Below are 27247 nucleotides of genomic sequence, written 5' to 3'. Positions count from 1 at the left end.
TGAGCCTGATGCAGGCACTGAGCACTGGCATCCAGACACGATGGGGATGAGATTGTATGGAGAGGTGAGCTGGGTGGACGCCTTTAATTCCAGCACTCAGGAAACAGAAGCAGGTGAGGTCAAGACCAGCTGGGGGCTGCAGGGAGACCCTGTCTCAAAATAAATGAACAAACGAAAAATAGAGGTGAACGGCTGGAGAAAGGCAACACCCACCACTCTGAGAAGACAGGCTCCGCATTAGGCGTGAGGGTGGAGCCCAAGGGCACTAGTGGTGATCATGGGAAATTCCACCTTGAAGTCTTGGCTGTCTCTGCTGAAGGAGATACTAACCTCAACAACTTACACAGGTTAGGGTTAAAAGCCCTCTTTCTATATAGGTATATATCTATTATGAAATACCACTCACCTATAAATCAAGATATCAGGGAAAGAGTACAAGTTAAACATTTTTTGAACACTCACAATTCAGTAGACATTGTTTTCCATTCATCTCAAAACCCACTTTGGAAGTCTAAATATTCATACGAGGTTATTAAATTTCTGATATCTATCTCTATCTATCATCTATCTATCTATCTATCTATCTATCTATCTATCTATCATCTATCTATCATCTATCTATCTATCTATCTATCTATCTATCTATCTATCTATCTATCTATCTGATCATCAGGCTACCTCAGGTAGCCCTGTCTCTACCTCTGCCTAACGCTGATTTTTTCTGGGTGGCAGGGGGAATTTGAGACAGGGTCTCCCTGTAGCCCCAACTGGCCTGGAACTTGCTATGTTGACCAGGCTGGTCTGAAACTCAGAGATCCATCTGCCTCTGCCTCACAAGTGCTGGCATCACAAGCATGCACCACCACACCCGCATCTGATGCTGGTTTTACAGGTATGTACCAGTACGTGCAATTTTTCTGTTTTTTTTTTTTTTTAAACTGATGGCACACCTGTTCTCCAAGCCGTTCAAAGGCAAACCACAGATGAATTTGTAGCATTTCTTCATATTTAAAGATTCTGAAGAACAGAGAAACCCCCTCTTGCTGGAACTGAACTACAAACAGTGCTAGCCCCAGTCCCCACAGAGCTTTCAAGCAATATCTTTTTGTTCCAGGTCAGCTACAACTATCTGTGGAGACTGTCTCAAAACCAAACAAGAGCGGTGGAGGCAAACGATATTTAACCACAGTAAGAATTGCAGGCAGCGGCCTGGTCAGTGACTGGGGCCAGATAGTTCGAGATTTAAACCCCCCAGTAGAATCACATGTAGTCATATGTACAAGCCAAATTTACATTTAAATAAAAGTAGAAATTCGGGTTACTAGGCACACTGGCCATAGACCATGCCAAGTGTCCAACAGCTCCAGGTAGCTGCCAAGTTGCAGCACTCCCGTTTTCTCTGAAAGCTCCATCAGGCATCATTACAAAGAGATGTTGACTGGCAGTGAAGCTGTCCAGTTATAAACGTCATTTCTAAGACAACACTACTGATACAATTCCTCTATTCTTTAGAAGAAAGAAATGTACAAAAGTTCTTATAGCAGGGCTGCAGAGATGGCTCAGCAGTTAAGAGCACTGGCTGCTTTTGCAGAAGACATGGGTTTGGTTCCCAGCACCCACAAGGCAGCTAACACCCATCTAATGCTCCTGTTCCAAGGGATCCACCCTCTTCTGACCTCCATGGGCATTGCACCACATGGGTGCACTTACATACATATAGGCAGTACACTCATACAAATAAAATAAAAATATGCTTAAAAGTTCTTATAATACAACATGTGAAGCTGAAGACTATCTCCCGTCTCTGTCTTCACTCCTGCTTGGGAGCTACCAGTCCTGTGACAGGGAAGCTGTGCCCCTACTTATAGTACCATGTTCTGACAGGAGCTTTTCAAATTCATCTATGTCACAGGCAACTGAGGCACAGCCATGGGACTGTGGGGTTGGCTTATGAAAGAAGGATCACCCATGAGTCACCTCATGACCTCTCAGGGACCTCCATCAGTCCATGGCATAGCTAATACTCATAGTGCTACATAGAAAAGGGGAAAGTCAACTGTAACCTGCGAGAGGTCATCTGAGGGAAGGAAATGGCCCTTCTTTCCTGCAGACCCTGCTTGGGGGTCTCCTGGGTTGTCAGTCTGGTACCTTTTCACTACCACCCCCATCTTATTGTTTTGTTTACATTTCCACTGCTCAGTGGCCACCGTGCTGGGGTTGGTGGTACCATGAGCTGTGGAGAGCCAACTTTCCAGAGTCAGGGAGTCCGAGGACCTGTCACTCTCCTTGTGTCACGTGACCCACCGGCGCTAGGCCCTCAGGACGCTCTCCCTAATCACATCTAAAAGTTTGATTCCCTTGACTTTGGGGATTGGGGTTTTAACATGTGAACCTGGGGATGATACAAACATTCAGAGCTAGAATTCAGTGATCTCTAAGATGCAACTCCCTCTTACACTGACAAACTTATAAAATCAAATCTCATCTTTTACAAAGCGGAAAGGTTTAGAAGGCTGTCACCTCCAGAGGGGCCAAAAGAAGGGTTTGAAACAGATATTTTGAATTGTGAATGTGAGAGCAAGGCTCAAGTGAAGGGAACTAAGTTTCCTAAAACATCAGTGGTGATTGGTTATATGACACTTTTTAAAGAAAAATTCTTTTTTGTTTATTTTATTTTTTTAACAGAGCATAGGGTAAGGGTTTATTTACAGAAGAGTGAGCACTGCACATTTATGGCTGCATCGTAAAGTCCACACTCAAATACAGAACCTGTGGCCTCCCGATAGCCACACAGAGTGGTGAGAGAGGTGCCTTTTGGTGTTCTTGGCTTATATAACCTTAACCCCTCCCCAACATGCAGCTAAGGTTGACTGATTGGGTGGGAGGGGTAACTGACTCCCCTCTTGACTCCTTGATGAGCATGGGAAGGAGGTGTGACTATAGCTTGTTGGCATAGTGGTCAGAGGACACTTGCAGGTAACACTCCACCCCTTCCTCCAGCTCTTAACATTCTTTCTGCCAACCTCTTCAAAAGTCCCTGAGCCTTGGAGGGGCTGGTAGGTGTGGGATGATCTCCCTCTCGTTGTGACGAGGCACTGAACTTTCGGGTCTCTGCCTCACCTGTTTTTCATGGGCTGTTGGCCCATTTCAGTGGGTTTCCAACTACTATAAAAACACATACAGCAAGAAGAAAGAACATCTAAGCAGTGGCTGCTGTAAGAACTTAACCTATGGTGTGAACACAAATGCTTGGATGGTACTTTAGCAGGTACGTCACATCCATCTAACAAAACAACTGCAGTGGCTTCATAACTGGGGCCTGTATTCTCCCCTGCCACGGAGTAGGGGGGTGGCTGCGTCTACAGTGCCAGATGTGTAGATGTGTGTTCTACCCCTAGGAGCAGGCATTATATTGAATTGAAAATTTGCTGGTACATATACTAGATGAGCCACTATTGCACCAGTAGGAACATCTTGTTTGGCCTGTTGATGGTGCAGCATTCGGGGTCCATTGTTGAGCAGAATTATAGGGGAATGTTCTCCCCCAGCCATCTGAATATCACCTTCTGGCACCATGAAAGCCACTCATCCAGTGGCAGGGAGTTTCCAGCTTAGTCCAAGCTTGATTTCTCCCTCTCCTGTGCTCCCATCATGCAGTGTCTTCAGCAATAGGGTTTTTCTATTCACTTCCAGCGTACAACCAGCATTACTGGCAACGGCCTTTATTGTTTAGGGAACCATTAGGGCCCCTCAGGCCAACAGCTCAAAGTGGGGACAACCCACCTCTGGCACTGGGATTTTCATTTAACTACCGTATTGCTTCCGGAAGGGCTTTCCTCCATCACTGTAGGGTTACATCTGTGCTAAAGCCTTTTTTTTTTTTTTTTAAACTCTGTATCTGGAGAATTTCCCTCCCTTTACTCTCATAGTTCTTTGTACAGCCCTCATTCACCACTTTACCCCCTTTTTACATACTTCTCCCTTAGTGTCTCCTTCCACAGTCCTGGTCCCTGCAGTTGCATCAGGATATGCACTCACTTTGAGAAGTTGGTGCTAGGATCCACAAATCAGGGAACATAGGTCTTTCATTTTTCTGAGTCTGTGTTACTTCATTTAGTATAACAGTTTCTAGATCCATCCATTTACCTGCAAATTTCATTATTTCATCTTTCTTTACTGCTGAGTAAAACTCCATTGTGTAAATATATGACATTTTTGTTAACCATTCATTAGTTGAGGGGTATGCTGGATAGCTTTAGTGTCAACGGGACACACCTGGGTTGAGGAAGCCTCAATTAGGGAATTGCCTCCATTGGACTGCTCTGTGGCCATGTCTGAGGGGCATCTTCTTGATTGTTGTGTGATGTGGGAGGGCCCAGCCCAGTGTGGGTGGTGCCACCCCTGGGCAGATGGGCCTGTGTTGCATAAGAAAGCAGGCTGAGCAGGGGCCAGGGGAGCAAGCCAGTTAAGCAGCATTCCTCCATGGCCTGTGCTCCAGCTCCTGCCTCCAGGTTCCTGCCCTGAGTTCCTACCTTAGGCTGCCTGATGAACTGTGTACTGGGAGATGTAAGCTGAGTAAACCCTTTCCTACCCAAGCTGGGATTGGTCAGAGTATTTTGTTACAGCAATGGAGAGACAAACTAGGACAAGGAGCATTTAGGTTGCTTCCATCTCTTAGCTATTGTGAAAAGAGCAGCAACAAACATGGTTGTACAAGTGTCTCTACAATAGGATGAATCCTTTGGGTATATGCCAAGGAGTGGTATAACCGGGTCATATGGTAGGTTCATTTGCAGTTTTTTAAGAGTTCTCCACACTGTTTTCCATAGGAGTTGCACGAGTTTGCAATCAGTAGTGAATGAACATTCTCCTTTCTCCACATCCTCACCAGCATTTGGTATCATTTGTTCTCTTGATCTTAGCCAGTCTGACTGGGGTAAGGTGAAACTATAAGGTGGTTTTGATTTTCATTTCCCTAATTACTAACAATGTTGAACACTTTTTAAGATGTTTCTTAGCCATATTTCTTTCTTTCTTTGAGAACTCTGTTTAGATGTTTAGCCCATCTTTTAATTGGGTCATTTTATTTCTTGCTTCTTTGTTTTTTGAGTTCTTTATATATTGTGGATGTTAAACCTCTGTCAGATGTGTCAGTGGTGAAGACTTTTTCCCATTCTGTTGGTTTTCTCTTCACTTTTTTGATTGTTTCTTTTGCTGTACAGAAGCTTTTTAGTTTAATGAGGTCCCACTTGTTGATTGCTGACATAATTCCTGAGCAACTTCTGATTTAGAAAATCCTTTCCTACACCTATATCTTGTAGGCTACTGCCAATATTTTCTTCTAATGGTTTCAGGGTTTCCAGGTTCACATTGAGGTCTTTGATCCATTTGGAGTTGACTTTTGTGCAAGGCTAAAGATAAGGATCTAGTTTCATTCTTCTACAGGTGGCGATCCAGTTTTGCCAGCACCATTTGCTGAACATGCTGTCTTTCCTCCATTGTGTGTTCTTGGCCCCTTTGTCAAATATCAGTGGCTGAAACTGCATGGCAGGACCTGCGGCCTGTGTCTCTGACCCTCCTCCCTCCTGCCCTTCTTCACGCTGCATCTCTCACCTTCCTGCCTGGGGTCCTCGCCTCCATCTCAGACTCTATTCCTTGCAGTGAGAGGATCTTCATCGTCTCCTTCTACCTACTTGCTCAGTTCCTCCTCTATTTTCTCATTGCTGTCCACCTGATCTGCCACTATGGGAACCTCTTAGTCTAAACCTGAAGGTCTCACACCTTTCTTGCCTTCTCAAGTCCCTGAAGCAATTAGGACTTTCAGACACAACCAAGATAAAATGCTTAAAGTTTCTGTGCACCACCACCTGGCAACAACAAAAGCTAGACAATGACTGTTTGGCCGGATGCAGGAACCCTAGACTTCAACATCTGAAGAGGTTTGGATAATTTCTGCCAGTGTAGCAGCAAAGGGTCCCTGCATTCAAGCCTTCTTTGATCTTCGCGCTGACCCCTCCCTCTGAGCTTCTTGTTCCCCGCATCAAGTCCTCCTCGCAAAAACCATTCCACATAAACTCAACCTGTCTACCCCTGCCCGCTCCCCCAGAGCCCTCCACTCCCCCTCCATACTCCTCTACCTCAGCCTTTTATCCCAACATAGCGGATGAGCATCCCCCAATTAGGACTCAACCTCAACCTCTTCCTTCCCTTCAACCTGAGGCACAGAGGGCTCCTCCTCCTGTTCAACCTCCACCATATCCCCCTTTGTCTCCACTCCCTGAACCTGACCCAGCTCACCTCCCTTCTCCACCTCAAACTCTCATCTCCCCGTCTGCCCTGCCACCCCAAGTCACACACTCCTTCCCTCGCTGGCAGCTCTACCGCACTTGAACACAGTCCAGGCCTCAAACAGCGTCTCGATCTCAAGCAACTTCTCAATAAACACCCTATACTCTCCCCCATTTCACTGTCTAGTACCAAGAGTCCATTTATCTCTCCTATGTCCACTCAGACTCCCACCTCAACCTCAGGGTTTGCCTCCTGCCTTCCCGTGCTCCTGTGTGGACAGGACACCCCTCCTAATTCTCCGACTCCCCAGGCTTTCTTCACCTCTCCTTCTCTTCCCCATCTATCCCCCACGTCTTGCATTACCCACTCCCATGCCCAGTCTCAGCCCGCTGCCTCTCTTGGCATTTTCCCTCTTTAGGAGGTGGCCGGAGGAGAGGGAGTGGTTAAAGTCCACGTCCCATTTTCCCTTGGCAACCTGTCCCAGCTTGAATGCAGAATAGGCTCTTTCTCTACTGACCCCACACGCTTCATAGAAGAATTCAAATACATCACCCATAGCTATGACCTGACCTGGCATGGCATCTTTATGATTCTCCAGTCCACCCCCAATGAGAGACATAGGGTCTGGACAGCAGCACAAGAGTATGCTAATGAACTCCATTCTACCAACAAGACTCATCCCACTGGGGCTGAGACAGTTCCCTTACAAGACACCAGGTGGATTTACCAACTCCCACTGGGAGATCAGGAAGGACCTTCCCCAGGTAGACCAGCAAGGGACCACATGATCACTTTTCTCCTGATGGGTCTTCAGAGAGCTTTGCGTCTTAAGGTAGTTAACTTTGAAAAGCTTAGGTTGATTGCCCAGGGCCCCAGCTCAATTTATGGACAGACTTACTGATGCCCTTGTTCAGTATACCAAGTATGATCCAGAGTTCAGAGAGGGACAACTTATGCTTAACCACCACTTTATCTTACAATCATCCCCAGACATTAGAAAGAAACGTAGACGCCTAGACAAAGGTCCCGAAACCCACAAAGGAGATCTGTTAAACTTGGCATTTAAAGTCAATAACTGAGAGGACAGGAAAGGGCAAACTCACCCTGTCCAAACAAAAGTACCAGCTGATGGCTGCAGTCCTGAGGGTTCTTCCAAAGAAGATGACCTACTTCAAATGCTTCAAATGCAGAATCACTGGACACTGGGCAAAGCAATGCCCAAACCTGCATCCACCTCCTGGACCCTGTCCTCAATGCCGGCAACAATGTCACTGGAGGACTAATTGTCCTTCTTTTCAGCACTAAGATAGGCCACTCACCTCCCAGACCCACCCTGCTTCACAGAGTTCAGTGAACAACCTCCTGGGCCTGGAGGCTGAAGTCTGATGGGGCCCTGCCTCCTCGGGCTCCACCTCCTCAATGACCATCACCATGGAGGAACCCAATATTAACGGTTATGGACTATTAATTTTGTTTTGGATACGGACGCCTTGTGGTCTGTTCTCCCCTTCTACTCTGGTAGAGTTTTACCCTTACAGATCTCCATGGTGGGGGCTGATGGGAAGCCCCATAACCCCAAAACAATAGGACCCTTGTCCTGCACATTCTGGGAAACTCCCTCATCCCTCTCTTTTCTGGTTCTGCCCTCATGCCCAGCACCTCTACTTGGCAGAGATCTCATGCAAAAGCTCTCATTGTCTATATCTCCCCCCTTCTCCACAGCCTTCCTCTTTTCCCTATACCCCTCCCCCCAAGACTAGGGCCTGGCCACCTCCACCTTCTGAGGTCAATCCCACACCTTGACCCCAGGACTAGCCTCTCATCACACTCTCATCCATAGTTCCTTAAAGGATCCCTCCCTATTTCCCAGTAGACCCCAATATCCAATTTCACTCAAATACCACCAAGGACTCAAGCCCATCATTCAGAGACTCTTGAAGGCTAACCTCCCCAAGCCCGCTCACTCACCCAACAACACTCCCAATCTCCCTATTCTTAAACCTGGTGGCTCTTACTGTTTACTACAGGACCTCCGCCTCATTAATGCAGTGGTAGTCCCCATTCACCCAGTCGTCCCCAACCCCTACACTCTCCTCCTCCACCACCCACTTTACTGTCTTAGACCTTAAGGACACCTTCCTTTCAATACCTCTACATTCTGACTCTCACAACATCTTTGCATTCACTTGGGAAGATCCTGATACTGGGACAGCATGACAATTAACCTGGACTGTCCTACTCCAGGGGTTTAGGGACAGCCCTCGCCTCTATGGACAAGCCCTGGCTCAAGATCTATAGTCTCTAGATCTACACCCCTCCACCGCTCTACATATGTAGATGACCTCCTCCTCTGCTCCCATCTCGTCCCTTCTCTAAATCCCATACAATCGAACTTCTACATTTTCTGGGAGACAAGGGATCCAGGGTATCTCCAGCAAAGACACAACTTTCCCTACCCCAAGTCAAGTACGTGGGATTTCTCCTTACCCCCATCACTCTCCACTTAACTATAGATAGAACAAATTACTTAAGGTCTTTAAGATCCTCCCCCCAACCCCACAAGGAGGAAATCCTGTCCTTCCTAGGCATTGCAGGGTATCTATGCACCTGGATCCCTAACTTGGCCCTTCTAGCCAAGGTCCTCTATGAGGCCTCCAAGGGGGATCCCCCTTGAGCCCATCAAGCCTCCTAAAGGCACCGGCCCTAGCTCTCCCTGACCTGGGATCTCTGTTTCTCCTCTACACAACTGAAAACAAGGGCCTGGCACTGGGGGTCTTGGGACAGATGAAGGGACCCTCTTTTGCCCTGGTAGCTTATCTTTCTAAACAGTTGGGTACCGCCATCCGGGGATGGCAACCTTGTCTCCACACTCTGGCTGCTGCAGCCCTCCTAGCTCAGGAGGGGCTTAAGCTCACTCTAGGTCAACCCATCTCTGTCTTCTCCCACCACCATCTTAAGGACCTGCCAACCCACTCGTCCCTTGTCAGTTGAGCCCCCTGAAAGCTACATTTTCATGCCCCCCTTTCTTGAAAACTGCTCGCTCACCCTTTACTCCTGCCCTCCTCTCAATCCTGCCTCCCTCCTTCCCTCTGCAAAGCCACTCACTCACGTGTGCCTGGAAACCCTTCAGGAACTTTCTTACAGGACCCTTTAATCTCCCCAGAGCCCCTACCTAACCCAACCCTGACTTGGTGCATGGACGGAAGTTCAACTCTCACTCTGACAGGGTCCCGCAGGGCAGGCAGGGTATGTCAGTGTCCCTTACAGATGTTGAGTCAGGACCACTGCCGCCTGGGACCAAAAGGCTGAGCTTGTGGCACTCACCAGAGCTCTAACTTTAGCCAGGGATCAGAGGGTTAATATTTTTACAGATTCTAAGTATGCCTTCCACATATTTCATCACCATGCCTCAGTGTGGAAGGAAAGGGGTCTCCTAACTGCCAAGGGAACCCCCGTAACTAATGGCCCATTGATTCTTAAACTTCTAGAAGCCTCCTACCTTCCAGTTAAGGTGGTTGTTATCTACTGTAAGGGCCATCAACCTCTTTATGATCTCATAACTAGAGGCAATAACCTGGCAGACCAGAGAGCTAGGGAAGCCAGCATGACCCACTATTCCCCTGATGATTTACACTTCTTGGCACCAACAGGGATGACCCTCTCTTATCCTGCCCAACAGCACAAGAGCCTCCTGGACATGGGGGCCACCCAGGGGCTGCAGGGATGGTTGCTTCTATCAGACAAGTGATGCCTTCCCAAGGGACAAGTCTCCTCCAGCCTAACCCATTTCCATAATATCTTTCATGTAGGTGACTGGCCACTTTACAAGTTTCTAGACCCTCTCATCTATTGCCCTAAACACTCCATACTCTTTGTGGAAGTTACTAGGCTTTGCCCCACCTGTGCCATTGTTTCTCTACAGGGTGGAGGACACCCCCTCCCCTTCTTTCAAACCTCACCAACACCGGGGAGCAAAAATCTCAAGCACCTCCTAGTCTGGTAGATACCTTCTTGGGTTGGGTAGAAACTTTCCCCACAACAGGTGAGACAGCTGACAGAGTGGCTAACAACCTAATTCAGAACATCCTTCCCCAATTCGGTCTCCCTCTCCCTCTTCAGTCAGACAATGGTCTGGCCTTCATCTCCAAGGCCATTCAGACTGTCTTTCAGCCCCTGGGAATAACCTGGAGGCTTCATATCCCCTACCACCCCCAGTCCTCAGGAAAAGTGGAATGAGCTCTTTTCTTAAATACCACCTTACTAAACTCTCCCTAGAGTTACATCAGTCTTGGGTCACCCTCCTACCTCTTGCCCTCACCAGATTACAGGCCATCCCATGAGCCCCCTCTTTCTTCAGTCCTTGTGAATTCATGTCCTGAAGGCCCTTCCTCCTAAATAACCTCACACTCCAACACCCCTCACCCCTTCATGACTACTTACCTGCTTTTACCTTCCTAAGAAAACTACTCAGAGAACTACTCAGATTATTCCCCAGGCAGCTAAGGACCAGATCAAACACTGACTCCAGCCAGGAGACTATACCTATTAACCACCGCCCATCAAAAAGGGGTGAAAGGGACTCTCCAACCGCAGTGGACTGGGCCTCACCTGGTGACGCTGTCTACTCCGATGGCAGCCAAACTCCTAGGACAATCTGGTTGGATCCACCTCTCCAAACTAAAGCTGGCCAGAGAACACAGCAAATACCTGGCCACTAGCACTGGCCCCCTCAAACAAAATCTCGAGGGTCCTTTCCCTAACCCCCATCCAAGAATGCACCCTCTACTAGAAATACTTCTCATCTCCTTCCTAGATTCTATGACTCAAGCCATTCCCCAGTGCATACATCCACCCGGCACCTAGAGGTTTCAAGTATGGAAGACTAATAGGAAAAACCAAGAGATTGAGTCACTTGGGTCTACAACATGCCTGATCGACTCCTGCGACAAAGTCTCAGAGGGTGTTGATATGGGGGACAGTACGTGCTACTCTAGGTATTTGTGCTTTATATCAGACCAAACTAGTTATAAATGCAAAGACCCTGGGGGATGGGAAGGATGCCTCTCATGGTCATGCACATATCACTGGCTTTCATATAACAAGCTGTTTGAAGGAGGGCCATGGCAGGTGAATCACCTCAGGGCAAGAGAAAAAACATGGGATGTCTTCCTAGGGGAAAAATTGGGTCAGTTAACGTTTGGCCCCAATTGTGATACCCCAGATCAATGGTGGGCCTATACCCTAGGTACCTGGCCCACCATCAAATGCAAGCAAGTCTCATTTAAAATAACTAATCCACATTCATGGACTGACCAGGATGCAGCAGCAGGCACTGACTATGGCACCTCTTAAGCCCATTTCAGAATAAAAATTAAAAAAAAAAATCCAAAATTCCCGATCCCAAAGGCCATAGAGACCCTAAACCAAGTGAGGGACCAGAACAGCGCCAACATTTTAACACCTCCTGCAGCGTCTCCTGGGACCATGTTCTCTCTCTCTCCCTGCCACTCCTATGGGGCTTCTCTAACCTCAGTGCATCTACCCGTTTCCTCTGCACCCGTCTACAGGGCCCGCTCCTCATTCCCCTCCCAGTCTATAACATCACCAATCAAACTAACCTCCAGTGCTCCCAGAGCCCAGTAGTACAACAACCTCTGCCTCCTCCACAGGTTTTCCTAATAAATCAGAGAGCTGCCCCCCTCCTCCCCCATGCCTCTGATTGCCCCCACTCCTCCATCCGCAATGTTACAGTCTGGGCCAATACTGGTCTAGCCCCAGGGCTGCTTTTTTTTTTCTCCTCAAAAATATATACCTGTACCTCCCCACAAGTCAAGAACACCTGTACCCCGGTTGTCCTCATACCCACATTACCTCTATACACCTCAGGAGAAGTGCATGATTTTCTCCCACAGAAACGGGAGGAAGCAGGAGAAAAAGGTCAGCTACTCTGGTACTCCTGGTAGTGATAAACCTAGTATCATCTGTAGCCACCACAGAATTCGAGGCAGGGAGTCTGGGGCATACCTTACTCTCAGCCCAGCATCTCTGAGAAGATCCAGGACCTTAAACAGGAGCTCACTACGGCAGTAGGCGCAACAGTACAGTCAATCCAGATCCTACAATAGCAACTGTCTCTCACTGAGTTGCCCTCCAGAACAGGAGAGCCCTGGACCTATTAACTGCAGGAAAAGGGAGCACCTGCATTTTCTTGGGCAAGGAATGCTGTTTCCACGTCAACCAGTTGGGTAAGGTCAAGCACAATATAAAACGCCTTCAACAGGTGGCCAAGGACCTCTCACTCAAAACCTCCCAATACCAACAGTCACCCCAGTGGGACATTTTTACAGGACTGACACCTTGGCTTCTGCCCAGCTCGGCCCCCTGCTTCTTCAGGTACCTTCAGAGCCAGATCCAGTGACTCATGCACACAATGTTACTCTCGTTTCCCCCATGTGTATGAATGCTTGTCGACCACCGAGGACCTTGTCCAGATGCACAAAGTGGAGACCCCCCCACTGCCTGACCGTACTCTAGCCCCCACCCCTGCATCTCTCCCCACTCCGACCCTGACCAGCGGGAAGTAGCCAGATGAGAAACACTGCCCCCATCCTATAACACAAAAGGCCGGAATGTTAAGAGTCCAGGTCGGCAGCAACCCTCCCCCAGTGCAGTAAAACCCCAAAAAGGCCCCAGGGACCTCTGGAAAACAGGAGTTGAGTCAGCATAGTCTGTTTCCCCCATCAGTTTTGCAATGTATAGACTCCTGCCTCCCACTGCTGATGCTATTTTTATCCTATCGTTCCTGCCTTCCGTACCCCTATAAAAGCCTCCCGCCAGCAGCCTGCAAGCTGGTGGCTTCCTAACTCCCAGGCTGAGAGCCACCCCTGTAATCTTCCAAATAAACCTGGCCTGCCAGAGCTCTTGTCCGTGTCTTGGTAATTTTTCCCGATTTACCTCACAGGAACATAGTATTTTGGCATTCCATTTTATTTTTTTGTTGTTGTTGTGATTTTGGCACGTGAATTCCTTTTGTTGTAATTTCATATAAAAATCAAGTCTTCTTTTGTTGAAGTTTGCTTCTGTTTGTACCATTGGTGTGCCTTGGCTGTTTTCTTATTGGTTATGTAAAGCTGGTTGTTCCAGGTTTCAGGTTCTTTCAGATTTCATTTTGGAGGGAAGTGGTGGCTTCAGATCAGCTACTCAGGAGCTCCCACAAAGGCCCAAGTCAGGCTCCAGTCAGGTAAACTCAGGCTTCCTTCTAACGTTTGGACCCTCCTAGCAGGTACTCAGAGCACAATTTGGGAAGTTCCCTAAGGGGAGGGGCGATTTCAGCATGCCCAGCCTGTACACCAGGTGGAGGCCAGATCAGGCACTGTCAGGTGGTCTGCTGAGATCTCAGCCTTACCCTACCATAGGGCAGAGGTCTTCCCTGGGGCTGTGGAGGGACCTCACGTAATCCCAGTTAGGGGATTGGGTAAGGCAAGATTTGGGGATGCTCACCACCATGTGGAGGCCAGATCAGTCACTCTAAGGTGGTCTGCTGAGTACTCAGCCCCTACACCTACATCAGTATTTATAAAAATAATCTTATTTTTTATATCTATGTGTATATTGTGTGCATGTATGTAAGTACACAAGTGCATGTATGTACAACCCGTGTTGTACAGTGCCTGTGGAGGTCAGAGGAGGGCATCAGAGGCCCTGGAACTGGAGTTATGGATGGTTGTTAGCCACCATGTAGGTGCTGGGAATCAAACCCAGGCCCTCTGCAAGACCAGTCAGTGCTCTTAACCGTTGAGCCATCTAACCGACCATGCACCTGCCAATTTTAATTTAATATATTATGTAAATCTTTCTTTTGCTTTATGAAAAAATTGAGCAAAGTATAAGAAAAGCAAATGTTAATAATTTTGGCTTTCTAAACGACTGTGAACATAAACCACATTTGTCTAAAAATTCAAATACAGAGTGAGTTTTAAAGACTGAACTCACTGTGATTAATATTGTCAACATGACAGGATGTAGAACCACCTAGGAGGACAAAGCCCTGTGCACAGCTGGCAGGGAACATTGAGACAAGGTGAGCTGGTCTGGAATGACTCACAACAGTGGGAAGCTCCATTGCATAGGCTGAGGTTCCAGACTGAATAAAAAGGAGAAAACAAGCCAGGCGTGGTCGAGCACGCCTTTAATCCCAGCACTCGGGAGGCAGAGGTAGGTGGATCTCTGTGAGTTCGAGGCCAGCCTGGTCTACAGAGTGAGTTCCAGAACAGCTGGGGCTACAGGGAGACCCTGTCTCAAAAAGACCAAAAAAAAAAAAAAAAAAAAAAAAAAAAAAAAGAGAAAACAAGCAGTCCTGTCCATGCCTCTCCTGCATCTCCCTCCTCTTCTTGCCTGTGGATGCCGTACGACCAGCTGCCTCACCCAGCTGCCCTGACTTCCTTGCCACGACAGGCTGTACCCTGGGAATGGTGAGTGACAAAACAAGAATGAACACAGTTAAAGCCGTAAGTTTATTCATTAATCACTAAGTATTCCCCATTTTTACAGAGTTCAGACATAGTTCTGGCATTTATGGGAAACAAGATCAAACCAAAAAAGATTACAGGGAAAATGTTTTATAGATTTTAGTGCCATCCCCATGATCAGAGGTTAGTAACATTTTTAGAAGTGTACCTCAATGAAACGGGCAAAGATTCAACATGCATTACATTCATATCTCACCACAAGGAATTTTCTATTCATCGGCTTCAGCGTGTGGATCATGTTGAATCAGCGATTTGTCCGTTCTGTGACTTTATTGTTTTTCTAAGTCAGCTCCCAGACTTCCAAGAACTGAACCTTTGCCAGTACGGAGTCAAATTTTCCTACCTTTTGAATGAGTTTGTTTTCTGGTTTCCATGTATTTCCCAAAACAACAAAGTCAGTTTGTATCACATTGTGGTATTAGAGATTTAAAAAAGAACCCTGGCTTTCTTGACACCCCGTCCTCCCACCCCCATGCGTGGACACCGACTGCTCTGATCCTGACATCACATTTCCTTGTTACGCACAACTGCTCCTCCTGGACCATAGAACACGCTTCTCAGGATGGCAAACCCTCCACCACTTCTCCCGAACCTTTCTTCCTCTTCAGATGGACCACTGAGCCTAATGTCAATCCATTGCCCCAGAGGGAGGCTGTTCCTGCACCAAGCACCACTGCACCCAGTACTCAGGTTATTTCACATGGAACTCAGCTGTGAAGAGGGAACATCAACTGAAGAGTTGTCTCCACCAAACTGTCCTGAGGGCAAGTCTGTGGGGCACTTTCTTGATTGCTGATTATGTAGGCCCAGCTCACAGTGGGCAGCGCCATTCCTGGGCTGGTGGACCTGGGCTGTATATGATCGTTAGTTGGGCAAGCCAGGTAAATAGGAAGCCAGTAAGCAGTGTTCCTCCATGGTCTCTGCTTCACTGCCTACCTTCAGTGATGGGCCGTAAGCTGAAAGGTGAAATAAACCCACGGTGGCTTTAGTCAGTCTTTAATCACAACAGAAAACAGACTGTAACAACTCTGCCTGTTCGCACTCCTAGAGGATCTTAAGAGTTTAATGGCACATTAATATCAATGAAATTCAGTCATTTTAAAAACATTGAGAAATGAAAAGTGCACTTTAGAAAAGTGGATGTAGCTCAATTTACCAGATTGTTCTATATGGCTGATTTATTTTAAATATTTTATTTTTTATTTTATGTGCTTGAGTGCATTGGCTGCATATGTGTAAGTGTACCTGTGTTGTGCAGTGCTGCTGGAGGTCAAAAGAGGGTGCTGGATGCCCTGGAACTGATGTTATGGACAGCTGTTAGCCACAAGGTAGGTGTTGGTAATCGAACCTGGGTCCTCTACAAGATCAGTGTTCTTAACCACTGAACCATCTCTCCAGCCCCATGGGTGATTTTCTTAAAGGACTTCATTTAGGAATACAGCAATTTTAGCTAAATCCTATAAATTGGTAGAGTCTATTAGCTAAGTGTTAGTTGATTATTTGCACTGAAGGCAGGTGTTTTATTGATTGATCCAGTTATTAATTCTTCCCTTCTATGTTCGAAGATCAATGATGGATGACAGGTAGACCTTTGCTGCAAGCTGAGTGTGTGAAAACTACGTTTACTTTTAAACTAAATACAACTTAGGACTGTCTGCCAGTCCTAGCTGTGAGTCCTCAAAAACTGCTTCTCACTGCCTGTGCTGCTGGAGGTGTTTCTATGGTGAGCAGCCTGTGACAGGCACCTGCAGTGTCGCTAGGGTGAGCAGCCTGCAACACCCACAGTGCCAAGGTATGATGGTTCAAATGAAAATGTCCCCCACAGGCTCCAAGGATTCGAACATTTTGTTCCCAGTTGGTGGTCCTGTTTTGGGGGGGGTCTTAGGTGTGGCCATGCTGGAGGAAGCACGTCACTGGGGGTGGGCTGAGAGAGTTCTTAAGCCCTGACAGATCTCACGCTCTGCTTTCTGTGCCTGCTTGAAGATGTGAGAGCTTAGCTTCTGCTCCTACTCCAGCCACCTCTGATGCCATGCCTCCCCACCATGATGGACTCTTACCCCTCTGGAACCTAAGCTAAATAAACTCTTCCTTTTATAAGTTCCCTTGGCCATGGTGTTTCTATCACAGCAACAGAAAAGTGACTAATCCACAAGGTGAGCGCCCTGTGACACCCAGTGTTGCTGAGATGAGCACCTGTAGCTCTGCATACTGCGTGTCAGCTGTCTCTAGGGCACAGCAGAGCTGCTTCCTGGCATGTGAATGAACAACAGCGGCTGAGTGCTAATCCAGATCTTCTTCCTTACTGGGTTATAAATGTCTTCCAGGCTTACACACCTATTTCTTTCACTCAGAATTTATTATGCAAAGCCTATCTATGGCTTTATTAGCTAAGAGAGGTTGGCTTGGTTATATATTTAACATTCCTTAAAATAAATTGTTCCCAATGTGAATGTGGATTGATACCGTGAAGGAAACGAACAAGCAGGTGCTGGGTGTTGGTGTGACGGCCAATCTTGTCAACTTGCTACGCCTGGGAAGAATCCCTTCATCAGACTGGCCTGTGGGGCATCTTCTTGAGGGCCAACTGATGTAGGAGGGCCCAGACCACTGGGGGTGGTATGATGATCACCGGGCCAGTGGGTTTGGGCTGGGTAGGAGAGGCAGGTGACTGTGTGCAGGGAGTAAGTCAGAAAGCAATGCTCCTCCCTGGTCTGCTCTGCTCCTGCCTTGAGGGCTCTCACCCTGGCTTCCCTCCTGATGAAGTGTAAACTGAAATAAACCTTTTCCTCCCCAAGGTGCTTTTGGGCATGGTGTTTATCACAGCAAGAGAAACGCAAACAGGAAACAGGAACGCCAGCTCCAGACGGCCTTCACTCATTTTTTTCTTTGCTTTGTCATGCAAACTAGCTTTGACTAGTTTAAAGGAAAGAAATGGTTCATGCACATTGAGAGTCTGTCTGGGTATCTGCTAGAGTCCCACAGTACAGAAGAGCTCACTCAGAAGTTGGAGTTCATAGTCACCTCCCTAGGGTGGTTCATGGCTGTCTCCCTAGACAAGGTGACTCACAAGAGGTCAGTAAGGGTGAGGCCAGTGTGGATCCATCAATCTAGGTCAGCAGTTTAGGGTAACGTGGTTTGTGGGCAAAAGCGGAGTTTTATTACCATGAGCCTATAGCCACAGGAGCAAGGCCAATCACATGGAGTGTTAGACGCTTTTCACAAAGTCTCTAGAGATCACTATTCCTCCATCACAACCATGGAAACTGAGTCCTCAACTGGCTAGGTTGCCTGTCCAATGGTCCCCAGGTGTAAGGCAGCAGACATGGATGTCTACTCTCTTCTTAAAACGCTAACACAGCACATGAGGACATCCTGGGTACGAACATTCAGATGTTGCTCACGGAGGGAGCACTGAGCCCCACGGGGGCCTGGAAGGGCTTGGGTTGAAATCCAGCTGCACCCTCTCAAGGCAAGAAGAAACCTGATCTGTTCCTTTAATAGACACAGATTAGACAGATACCCTCCTTCACAGGGTTACCAACTAGTACTTTCTCGTGGGGGTGGGGGCAGCTTTTCTCCTAAGCAGACCATCACAGGTGTTAAGATATGCTGACGAGTGAAAAAATAATAGAAAACATTTTTAGAGTTCCTTTTATTATACCGAGAAACCTGTGAAAAGTACAAGGGCCCTGAAAGTGGGAAGAGTTCACAAAGTAGGACACACAGTCTGCACACACTGCCCTTTTTGTGATGTCCAAAGTACTCATGATTTGGGACTGGAGCAAGAGCTCATGAATCAAGGCATCCTGATGATTCTTTACATCCATATTTGAACCCGAACTCCCACAGATGTTGAGCTATGTTCCCTTTCCAGAGATTATGATGATTATGGTAATGCAAAAGAGAAATTATTACAGTGCTTTTGAGGGCAGACAGTAGGAAATAAGCCTGCTCACACCCCAGTTCACGTGGGGTGTCAGCCGAAGCTGAGCATTTTTAGTGTCGCACTGTTTTCAGTAGATCAATGAGAACACATGGATTCAACTGCAGAGAAGAGCTTAGGTTAATCAGAACAATCATCCCATCAGCACTTTGTGTTTTATATCTGCTTTACGTAGCCAGCATGGGACCCACGCTCCTTCTAACTCAGAACCAAATTCAGGGTCACAGAGGAGTGTCTTATCAGGGATCACCTTGAGGCCAAAGGAGACTCCTTTTACCAAATACAGTGTTATCAGGCCACCTGAAGACATAATGTTTACCCGACAGACTTGATACTATGGCACTTTTCCTTGGTTTGCAAAGGTCATGTTAGACTCTGCTGTTGCAACTCACAATGAAATAAAGTAATAGAAGTAAACAGATTCTTTGCTAGTTCTAGATATTGTTTTGGCTCATCCTTGACCTGGAAACCAACTCTCCACCTTTTCCACAAAACAGAACAAAACTCAAAAGCATCTTTATGATTCACAGCATCTAAGTCAGAAGTCTAGTAACTAACGCAGTGATGGGGCAGGGTAGCCCGCCATGTTCTCTTTATTCAATGCCAACAGCTCCTTAGTTGTTAGAACACTCAGTTGCTTCTGGGTGCAGGAGAGGAACAGCTCCAGACTGGACAGGCTCAATGACCAGGGCAGGCAAATACGTTATGTTCCCTTTATTCAATGTCAACCGGCTCCGTAGCTATTAAAGCACTCAGCTGCTTCTGGGCGCAGGAGAGGAACAGCTCCAGGCTGGACAAGCTGCGTTGACGGGTGACTTGATCAAGCTGTTGATTGTTTACAGAGAGAGAGAGAGAAGAAAAAAAAGATACTTTAGTTGATGGAGAACCAAGATGATGTCAGGGAGACACACGAGGAAAGAGGACCTGGAAGTCAAACAGGATTCCAACCATCTGACCTGTGAGATCAGGGTTCCTGGCCTATCATCCAGGATCAGATGATGAACAATAGACTCTTAGGGTTGACTTTGGTGTGCAGTTGCCAGATATGTATCACACAGAAGCTCAGAACGAACTTAGAAAATATGAACATAAGCATGCGGGTTCTTAAATGACCTCTGAGGACGTCTGGTCTATTTTTAACAACCACAGACACACGTAACGGACACACGAAGCACAGAAAAGCAACACAATCACACCGTGCCTGGGGCTGGCAGGGAGAATGGCTAGTGAGACCTGCTCCTTCAGTTAGGCCAAGTGTCTGGGAAAAGTATTCTTTAAAAATATTCAAGGTGCTAGAGAGATGCTCAGCAGTTAAGGGCATGTACTGCATTCGCAGAGGACCCGAGTTTGGTTCCCAGGGCCCACAATTAGGTGGCTCACAACTGACTGCGCCTCCAACTTCAGGGGATCCAACGTCCTCTTCTGGCCTCCATGGGCACACACACATAGGCACAAACACATAAATAAAAGTAAAATAAACCTTTAAAAAATATTTGATAAAGTTGAAACCTGTAATGGCCTATTCCTCCTGTTAGAGATTTTAAAACAAATTAATACAGTGAATAAAACAAGCTGTTTACTGAAGACATGGATTACGTATAATAAAGACCTTTATGAATGATAAAGTTTACCGAGTACAAGAAGAAAGTTCCTAAAAAAAAAATTTGCCAGCAGCGCAAAAATAAGTGAACAGGAACAACACATCCCCAGGGTTTGCACAGCAAGGGGAGCTTTCATAACAGAAGCCTGTCATGTTTATAATGAATCCATGTTCTTCTTGTCCTCAAGCCCTCACCAGGGGTAAGCAAACTGCTTTCCAGAGTGACCGTGGCAAGCTGTCAGCCCCACCTGCGGGGCTCGTATTTTCACCGTGTCCCTGAAAGCAGCTGCACCCTTTCCTGCATGTTTACAGCCTAAGACATCTAGTAGCGATCTTATATTCCTATACCGATGGGTGTTTGTGCTGTTTCTAGTCCGACACTGCGGCAGATCCCAGGAAGAACGTCCCTCCTCACACTTCTGAAAGCATGCCGAGGACAGCTCGCAGAAACTGCGTTGGCCAACATGTGCCACCTGCAAGATGACCTGTGCTGAGGTCTCTACACACCAAGCATCTGTCCTAAAGCTCTCTATCGTGCCCCTGTGAATACCTCACTTGTCTTCACACTATCATCCATCTTAGTTACTACAGCTCTATAGTAAAGAACACGTCACACACTGACAGGATAAAGCATCTTAGAAGAGTGTTGACCACTAGACACTTGCAACAAAATCAACATTTGAAAGAGACCAGACTACAGATTCAAGCTATTTTTTCAGAAAGCACAAAACAAGCAAAACTCAGAAGTATATTATTTTGAGCTATGAACCCAGGCCCAAAGCCTTCCTTCTTATGGTGTTGAATTCTGATGCTTCACCATGCTTAAAAACTTTAGACCTTCCATGGCAGTGCATGCCTGTCACCCCAGCACCTGTGACCAGGAGGCAGGAGCATCAGGAGCGGAAGGCCACCTTGGTTATATAATGAGTTGAAGCCCCCCCCCAGTCTAGGTGACTCTGCCTCGAAAGAATCAGGACAACCACAACAGAGAAAAAACTTCCCAGAAACCTTTCTACAGCTCCAACAGGAACTCTGTGCAAAACGAAACTGGTGCCAGCCCATCACCGAACATGGGGGTGGTAGGTAAGAGATCTTCTGACTGAAGAGGAAGCAGAGCTCACGGCATAACTAGCACCTGGCTTGCACTGCAGCTGTGGAACCTACATGAAGCATTCAGAACGAGCACTCTGTAATGTCAACAGGCTCTGCACAAGACCATGTGTCAGTTTCTAACTAAGCACCCCAACTTCTCTGCCTGGTGTGACTGACTACAGACAGTGTGCTCTCTGCCTGGTGTGGCTAACACAGTGTGTTCTCTGGCTGGTGTGACTGATTACAGATGGCACAGATTCTGGGTTTGGCTTCAGGAAGCTGCCAGGACTTACTCTGCCTCCTGAGAACTCCCTGAAGGTGAGAATCCATTAGATAATCAGGAGCTTGACACTTGGGAAGAACCAGTGAGCCTGCTCCACTCCAAGGAGGAGGACACGAATCGGACATTAGCCTCAGGGCTGAGCTCCTATTGCTGTAGCCCCCACCCCTCCCCTCTTCCCACCATGGCACCGAAGATGCTGTCTGATAGGGAACTGCGCACTGCTCTTCTCTTCTGAGGACGCTGGCCTCCTCTCGGGGGGACGTCGGGTTGATATTCTTGGCTAACTCCTGAACTTCAACCGTTTTTGGTTTTTTTTAATTAGACATGACCTTATTGAGGTAAACAACTCTGAAAAATGCTCAACTTCTTTTGCCCACTGAGGAATGGGACTTAGTTCTGTGGGTGTGGCTCAGTCCAGGGGGAATCAGAGGCCGGTACCCTTACAGGTGCTGACAGGCATCGTGCCCTTCTGGGCTAGGGTGGTTCTTCATAAGGATGTGGCCCTAACTGCTTTCTTCTCCCTGAATTTTCTGTTATTTCAACTTCTACTGACCTCACAGACATCTGAGAAGTGTGGAGATTCTGCGCCTCTGAGACGCGCACCCTGGCTTTTTGTCCTCACCATCTCTCCAGTTTGGGTACCAGCTGCTGAAAGCCATTTACGAACACACTGCTTACTGAAAACCTTGGTTTAGTAGGTGGGTGGGGGTGAGGGCAGACGCAAACACGACTGTATTAGATTTATCTTAAGAACTTGACAACATGGCAAAAGAAAATTAGAAAACACCTCCTGTCCTTAACTATGTCCCAATGAAGAGCACCGAACTCCTGCTGGTCTGAAGACCAAGAGTCAAGGCTGTCACAGCACAACATGGCTCTGAACTGGGCTATTGGGGCTATTCATTAAGAACATTCCTTAGGCCAGGCATGGTGCATGCCCAAAATCCTAACACTTTGGAGACAGAGACAGGAAGACTGTCACAAGCTTGAATCTAGCCTGGTCTACCCAGCGAGTTCCAGGCTAGCTCCATAGTAAGACCTGGGCAAGACCTAAGACCACAGCAAGTCACAGGGCTGAGTTCCCAACTTACCTCAACACCAATAAAATGAAACCCCACCATCTGCATCCTCAAACACCTGACACAAAGACATGGAAGTGGCTGGAGACACTGGGGAGTGTCCACAGGGTGGAGGGTCAGTTCTGTGGCTTTTCCTTCCACCTGCCTGTCTTGTGTTTTCATAGCACCTAGGGGCCAGGCCCTGGGTAGGTACTAGGGAGCAGTGGACAGTGCTAGATATCTGTCTGTTTTTTTGATCTTTGCTCTTACAGAATTCACTTTTGGAGACAAATTAATACTCTTCAAGTGGACAGCAATACTGCTGACATGGACAACAGGCAGGTCAGGGGTCAGACAGGGGTGAAGCAGAGCTTTCAGGGAGATTAGCGAGGCCTGCCTGCAGACCTGACGGCTGAATCCTGTTCTCTGGAGGGATGGGTTCAAGTCCAAATCTCCCCATTTTTGTGACTGTGACCGTATTTAGAAACAGGGTCTCTGCAGATGTGAGAGATGTACAGATGGGTTCATGTTGGATCAGGGTGGATCCTAATACAATCACTGGTGTCTCTGTAAGAAGTGACACAAACCAGAAGAAGGAGGCAAAGACTCAGCTGTCAGCCAACAAAGACTGGCAGCTGCCACTAGAGAAAAGGCAGAGGCCAGCCAGTGTCCCCTGGAGCCGGCAGGAGGGGGCCGGCCTGCCGACAGCTTGGCCTCGGGCTGGATGCCTCCAGCTTTATGAGAACACATTTCTCTGGTTTTGGGGTTGAGCAGCCATAGAAAGCAAGCACAATCACTTTCCACATCACAAAGGTCTGGGCATCGCGTACTGTTGATTACACTGTCTCCTACAAAGCATAAGCAAGCTTGAACAGCGCATTCTGCTTGTAAAATGCAACAAAATGGTCTCTATCAAGTGAGTTTTGGAAATGCTGTTTTAAATGTTCTTTTTAAAGTTTTCTTTAGTTTTGACTGCTTTTCATGTTAACATACAAAGGAATAGGTTTCACCACGGCATTTTCAAACATTGCTTTGTGGCTTCCAACTCCCATCACTGGTCCCCTTTCTGCTTCGATACCATGTGTGTTCTACTTTCCCACGGCCCTTCCTCAAAACCACCCCCCCACTTGTGGTCTCATCTCCCATCTTACGGCTTATACCCACACTTGCAGCTATACTAACATATCTATACATGTATATACATGTACATATGTACACAAACTGTAATATTTGTATTTCTATAAAGCATATGAGAGAAAACGTGGTTGTCTTTCTGAGTCTGAGTTACTTTTGTAATATATATTAATTTCCAGATCTATTTCCCTACAAATTTCATAATTTCTATTTTTTTTTTTTTGGTCTTTTTGAGACAGGGTGTCCCTGTAGCCCCAGCTGGCCTGGATTCGCTACGGAGACCAGGCTGGCCTTGAACTCAGAGATCCACCTGTCTCTGCCTCCCAAGTGCTGAGATTAAAGGCGTGCGCCACCATGCCCGGCCTCATAATTTCTATTTTTATAACTGAAAAATTCTATTGTGTGTATATACTACACTTTTACTATCTGTCGACAGACATCTAGGCTTGATTCTATTTTCTTGCTACTGTGAATAGAGCAGAAACAAGCATGCATGTGCAACACCTCTGCGGTAGATACAGAGTCCTCTGTGTGTGCCCAGATGTGATGTTCTTTTTAATATTTTCTGAGAAACCTCCATACTGATTTCCAAAGTGGTTATAGCGGTTTACCTGACCCCAGGAGCTGTCAACGAGGACGCTTCCTTCCACACATTCTCACCAGCCTTTGCTGTCACCTGTCACCCTAACAACGGTCATTCTGACGAGGGTGCGAGGGTGCGACAGAAGCTCAAAGTAGTGTGGTTTTTTGGTTGTTTTTTTTTGTCTTTTTGAGACAGGGTCTCCCTGTAGCCCCAGCTGTCCTGGAACTCACTATGTAGACCAGGCTGGCCTCGAACTCACAAAGATCCACCTGCCTCTGCCTCCCAAGTGCTGGGATTAAAGGCGTGCACCACCACGCCCAGCTTTCAAAGTAGTTTTAATCTGCATTTTCCAAATGTTTGGGATGTTGAACACTTCAAATATTTATTGGCCATTTATGGTCCTTCTTTTGAGACCTCCTTGTTCATTTCAACATCCTTTGTGTGTGTGTGTGTGTGTGCGCATGCATTTAATTTGCAGTTCTTTATATAGTTTGGATACTAACCACACGCCTGAAGTGTAGGTTGGAAGTCCCCCTCACACTGGAAGGCTACTCTTCACTGCTGATAATCTTCTTTTCCACACACAGCTTTCTGATTTCATGCGATCACGTGTCACTTCTTGGGGCTATTCCTGATGCTTCTGGAGTTCTGTTACGAAAGTTCTGTTATTTTGCCAAGGGCTTTCCCTATGTCTCTTATAGAAGTTTCAGCATTTTAGGATTTAATTTATGGTCTCTGATCCACTTTGAATTGATTTTTGTGCAGGATGAGAGATAGGGCTCCAATTTCATTCTGCAGATTAACATCCAGTTTTGTCAGCACCATGTAATAAACAGTCTGTCCTGCCTCCAGTGTATGTCTGACACCTTTGTCAGATATTAGGTGGCCAGAGCTGTGTGGGTTTATTAACAGATCCTGGGTTCCACTGGTCTACACGTCTGTTTTTGTGCCCATACCCCTCTGTCTTTGTCACCACGGCTCTGCAGTATAATGTGAAGTCTTGCATTGCAAACCTCTAGCAGCCATCCTGTCCTGAGGACTGTGTTGGCCGCCCATGGTCTTTGTAGTTCCATATGAATGTTAAGAATTGTTTTCTAGCTTTGTGAGGAACACTAATGGAGTTTTGATGGGGATACACTGACTCTGTAGACTTCTGGTAATGTACCATTTTCCAGCATTGATTCTCCGGATCCAGGGCAGGGGCAGTAGTTGTTTATCCAGCATCTTCTTTAATTTCTATTTTCAGCCTTAAATTTTCGCTGTAGCGGTCTTTCACTTCCTTGGTTAGGTTTATTCTTGGGCGCTTTATGAAATGTTTCTTTTAATTATTATTTCTCAGTCTTTGTATGTAACAGGCATTGAGGTGGGTCTGCAAATGGCTGTAGTCCAGTAAATGTTTCCTAAAGTTAAAGCTTCAGAGTCATGTATGCATGATACATAAATCAAATTTTGAAAAATATCCTACAAATTGATTTCTTCTGAAATGATTCTTCTAAGCCCCAAACAAACACGTTGCAGATACAGGGAGAGCACTGGTCCAACTGCCCCTTTAATTACAAGCAGTCATGGAATTTTAATGGCAGGAGACTTTGAACTGCTCAAACTTTCCCACATCACAGCCATGGAAAACTGATGCCCCAGCAGTTAGAGACTAAGTTTGCATTCTTGATAGCCCACTGGCCTTACAAAATTCACTTCTTAAAAGGATTTTTTAAATGCATCAAGTTGAGTTTAGCTTCTCAAGAAAGTTGCTATCTACCCAGGAGTCTTTGGCCTTGGTGTGTTTCTGGAGAGGGGCAGGCCAGAGGCCCATTCATAAATGACCTGCCCTGTGGCCAGATGGGTGCTGGAGACTGCTCTAGGTGAGATGGTGTAACTCCCCAACCTCACACAGACTGTTGGCAAGTTTACAGCTCAACATCCACACACAGTGGCAAGGCCTGGACCGTTTCATCAGGTCACCCCGAAGGACTGACACCCGAAGAAGTTGGCTCATCTTCTGGGGGTGTTCTGCCAGGATGATCTAACACTCCCTGCTCTGTATTGCCGCTCTTCCCTCCCCTTGTTTTCTTAAGTTCTGTTTCCTGTCACTGAAGCGGGGGCAAACTCATCTCTCTCTGTAACATGCCCGGTTGCTTTAACAGGTTCCTTATACTTATTTTATTATGGCAATAATAAGGACTTTCTCCATTAGAAGGTCTTTTCTATATATATTTAGATAAGTAAATTTTATGCGAGAGGCCACATGCCTCATCTAAGCTAGAGCTCAGATGCTCTGGAGATGTAACTGTGCCACTGCTCTAAGTCATGTTGACAAGCACTCTGGCTCAACCACAGGGTAATTCGTGTTACACAAAATACATGTTTAGAATAACTGAGACTCTGAAAGAGTCAACAGTCTGGGCAGCGGTTTGACCTGAGGCAGTGCCAGTTGCCTTGACCTTGAACTTCAGAGCATTTGGGTCTAGCCTTTCTACCAGGACATCAACATCTGTGCTCCATGAGGACCTCCAGTTCGCATCTCCATGCATCTGAGAGCACTTTTTAACCTTAAGTCGTTCACATGGACTCAGACAGCTCACAGCGTCACCACAGAAAGAAGTCCTGTCATTTCCCAGTGCTCAAGATGAATCACAGATGCACTTTCAGAGTAAATGCGGGTCTTAGATACTTCACCAGCCACAACTGAAGGGCTGTTGTTTTGGTTTGAGATTTTAGGGTAAAAAATTCTTTGTTTT

The 27247-nt window shown here is 46.8% G+C and overlaps 1 protein-coding gene across 7 annotated transcripts in view; it reads right to left on the bottom strand.

Moving 5' to 3' along the window:
- Positions 1 to 18574: 18574 nt before the first annotated feature.
- Positions 18575 to 27247, bottom strand: part of Ccdc91 (coiled-coil domain containing 91) — a 210600-nt gene continuing 201927 nt past the window's right edge. For all 7 annotated transcript variants that reach the window (XM_029570285.1, XM_008846905.3, XM_008846909.3 and 4 more), the window contains one exon: positions 18575 to 19584. In XM_029570285.1, the coding sequence (XP_029426145.1) occupies positions 19474 to 19584 (111 nt within the window). In that variant the 3' untranslated portion in view covers positions 18575 to 19473. The remainder of the gene's footprint in view (positions 19585 to 27247) is intronic.

This window comes from Nannospalax galili, unplaced genomic scaffold (genome assembly GCF_000622305.1).
Source record: "Nannospalax galili isolate Female #2095 unplaced genomic scaffold, S.galili_v1.0 scaffold763, whole genome shotgun sequence".
Classification (NCBI taxonomy): domain Eukaryota; kingdom Metazoa; phylum Chordata; class Mammalia; order Rodentia; family Spalacidae; genus Nannospalax; species Nannospalax galili.
This window is presented reverse-complemented; position numbering and strand designations above follow the sequence as displayed.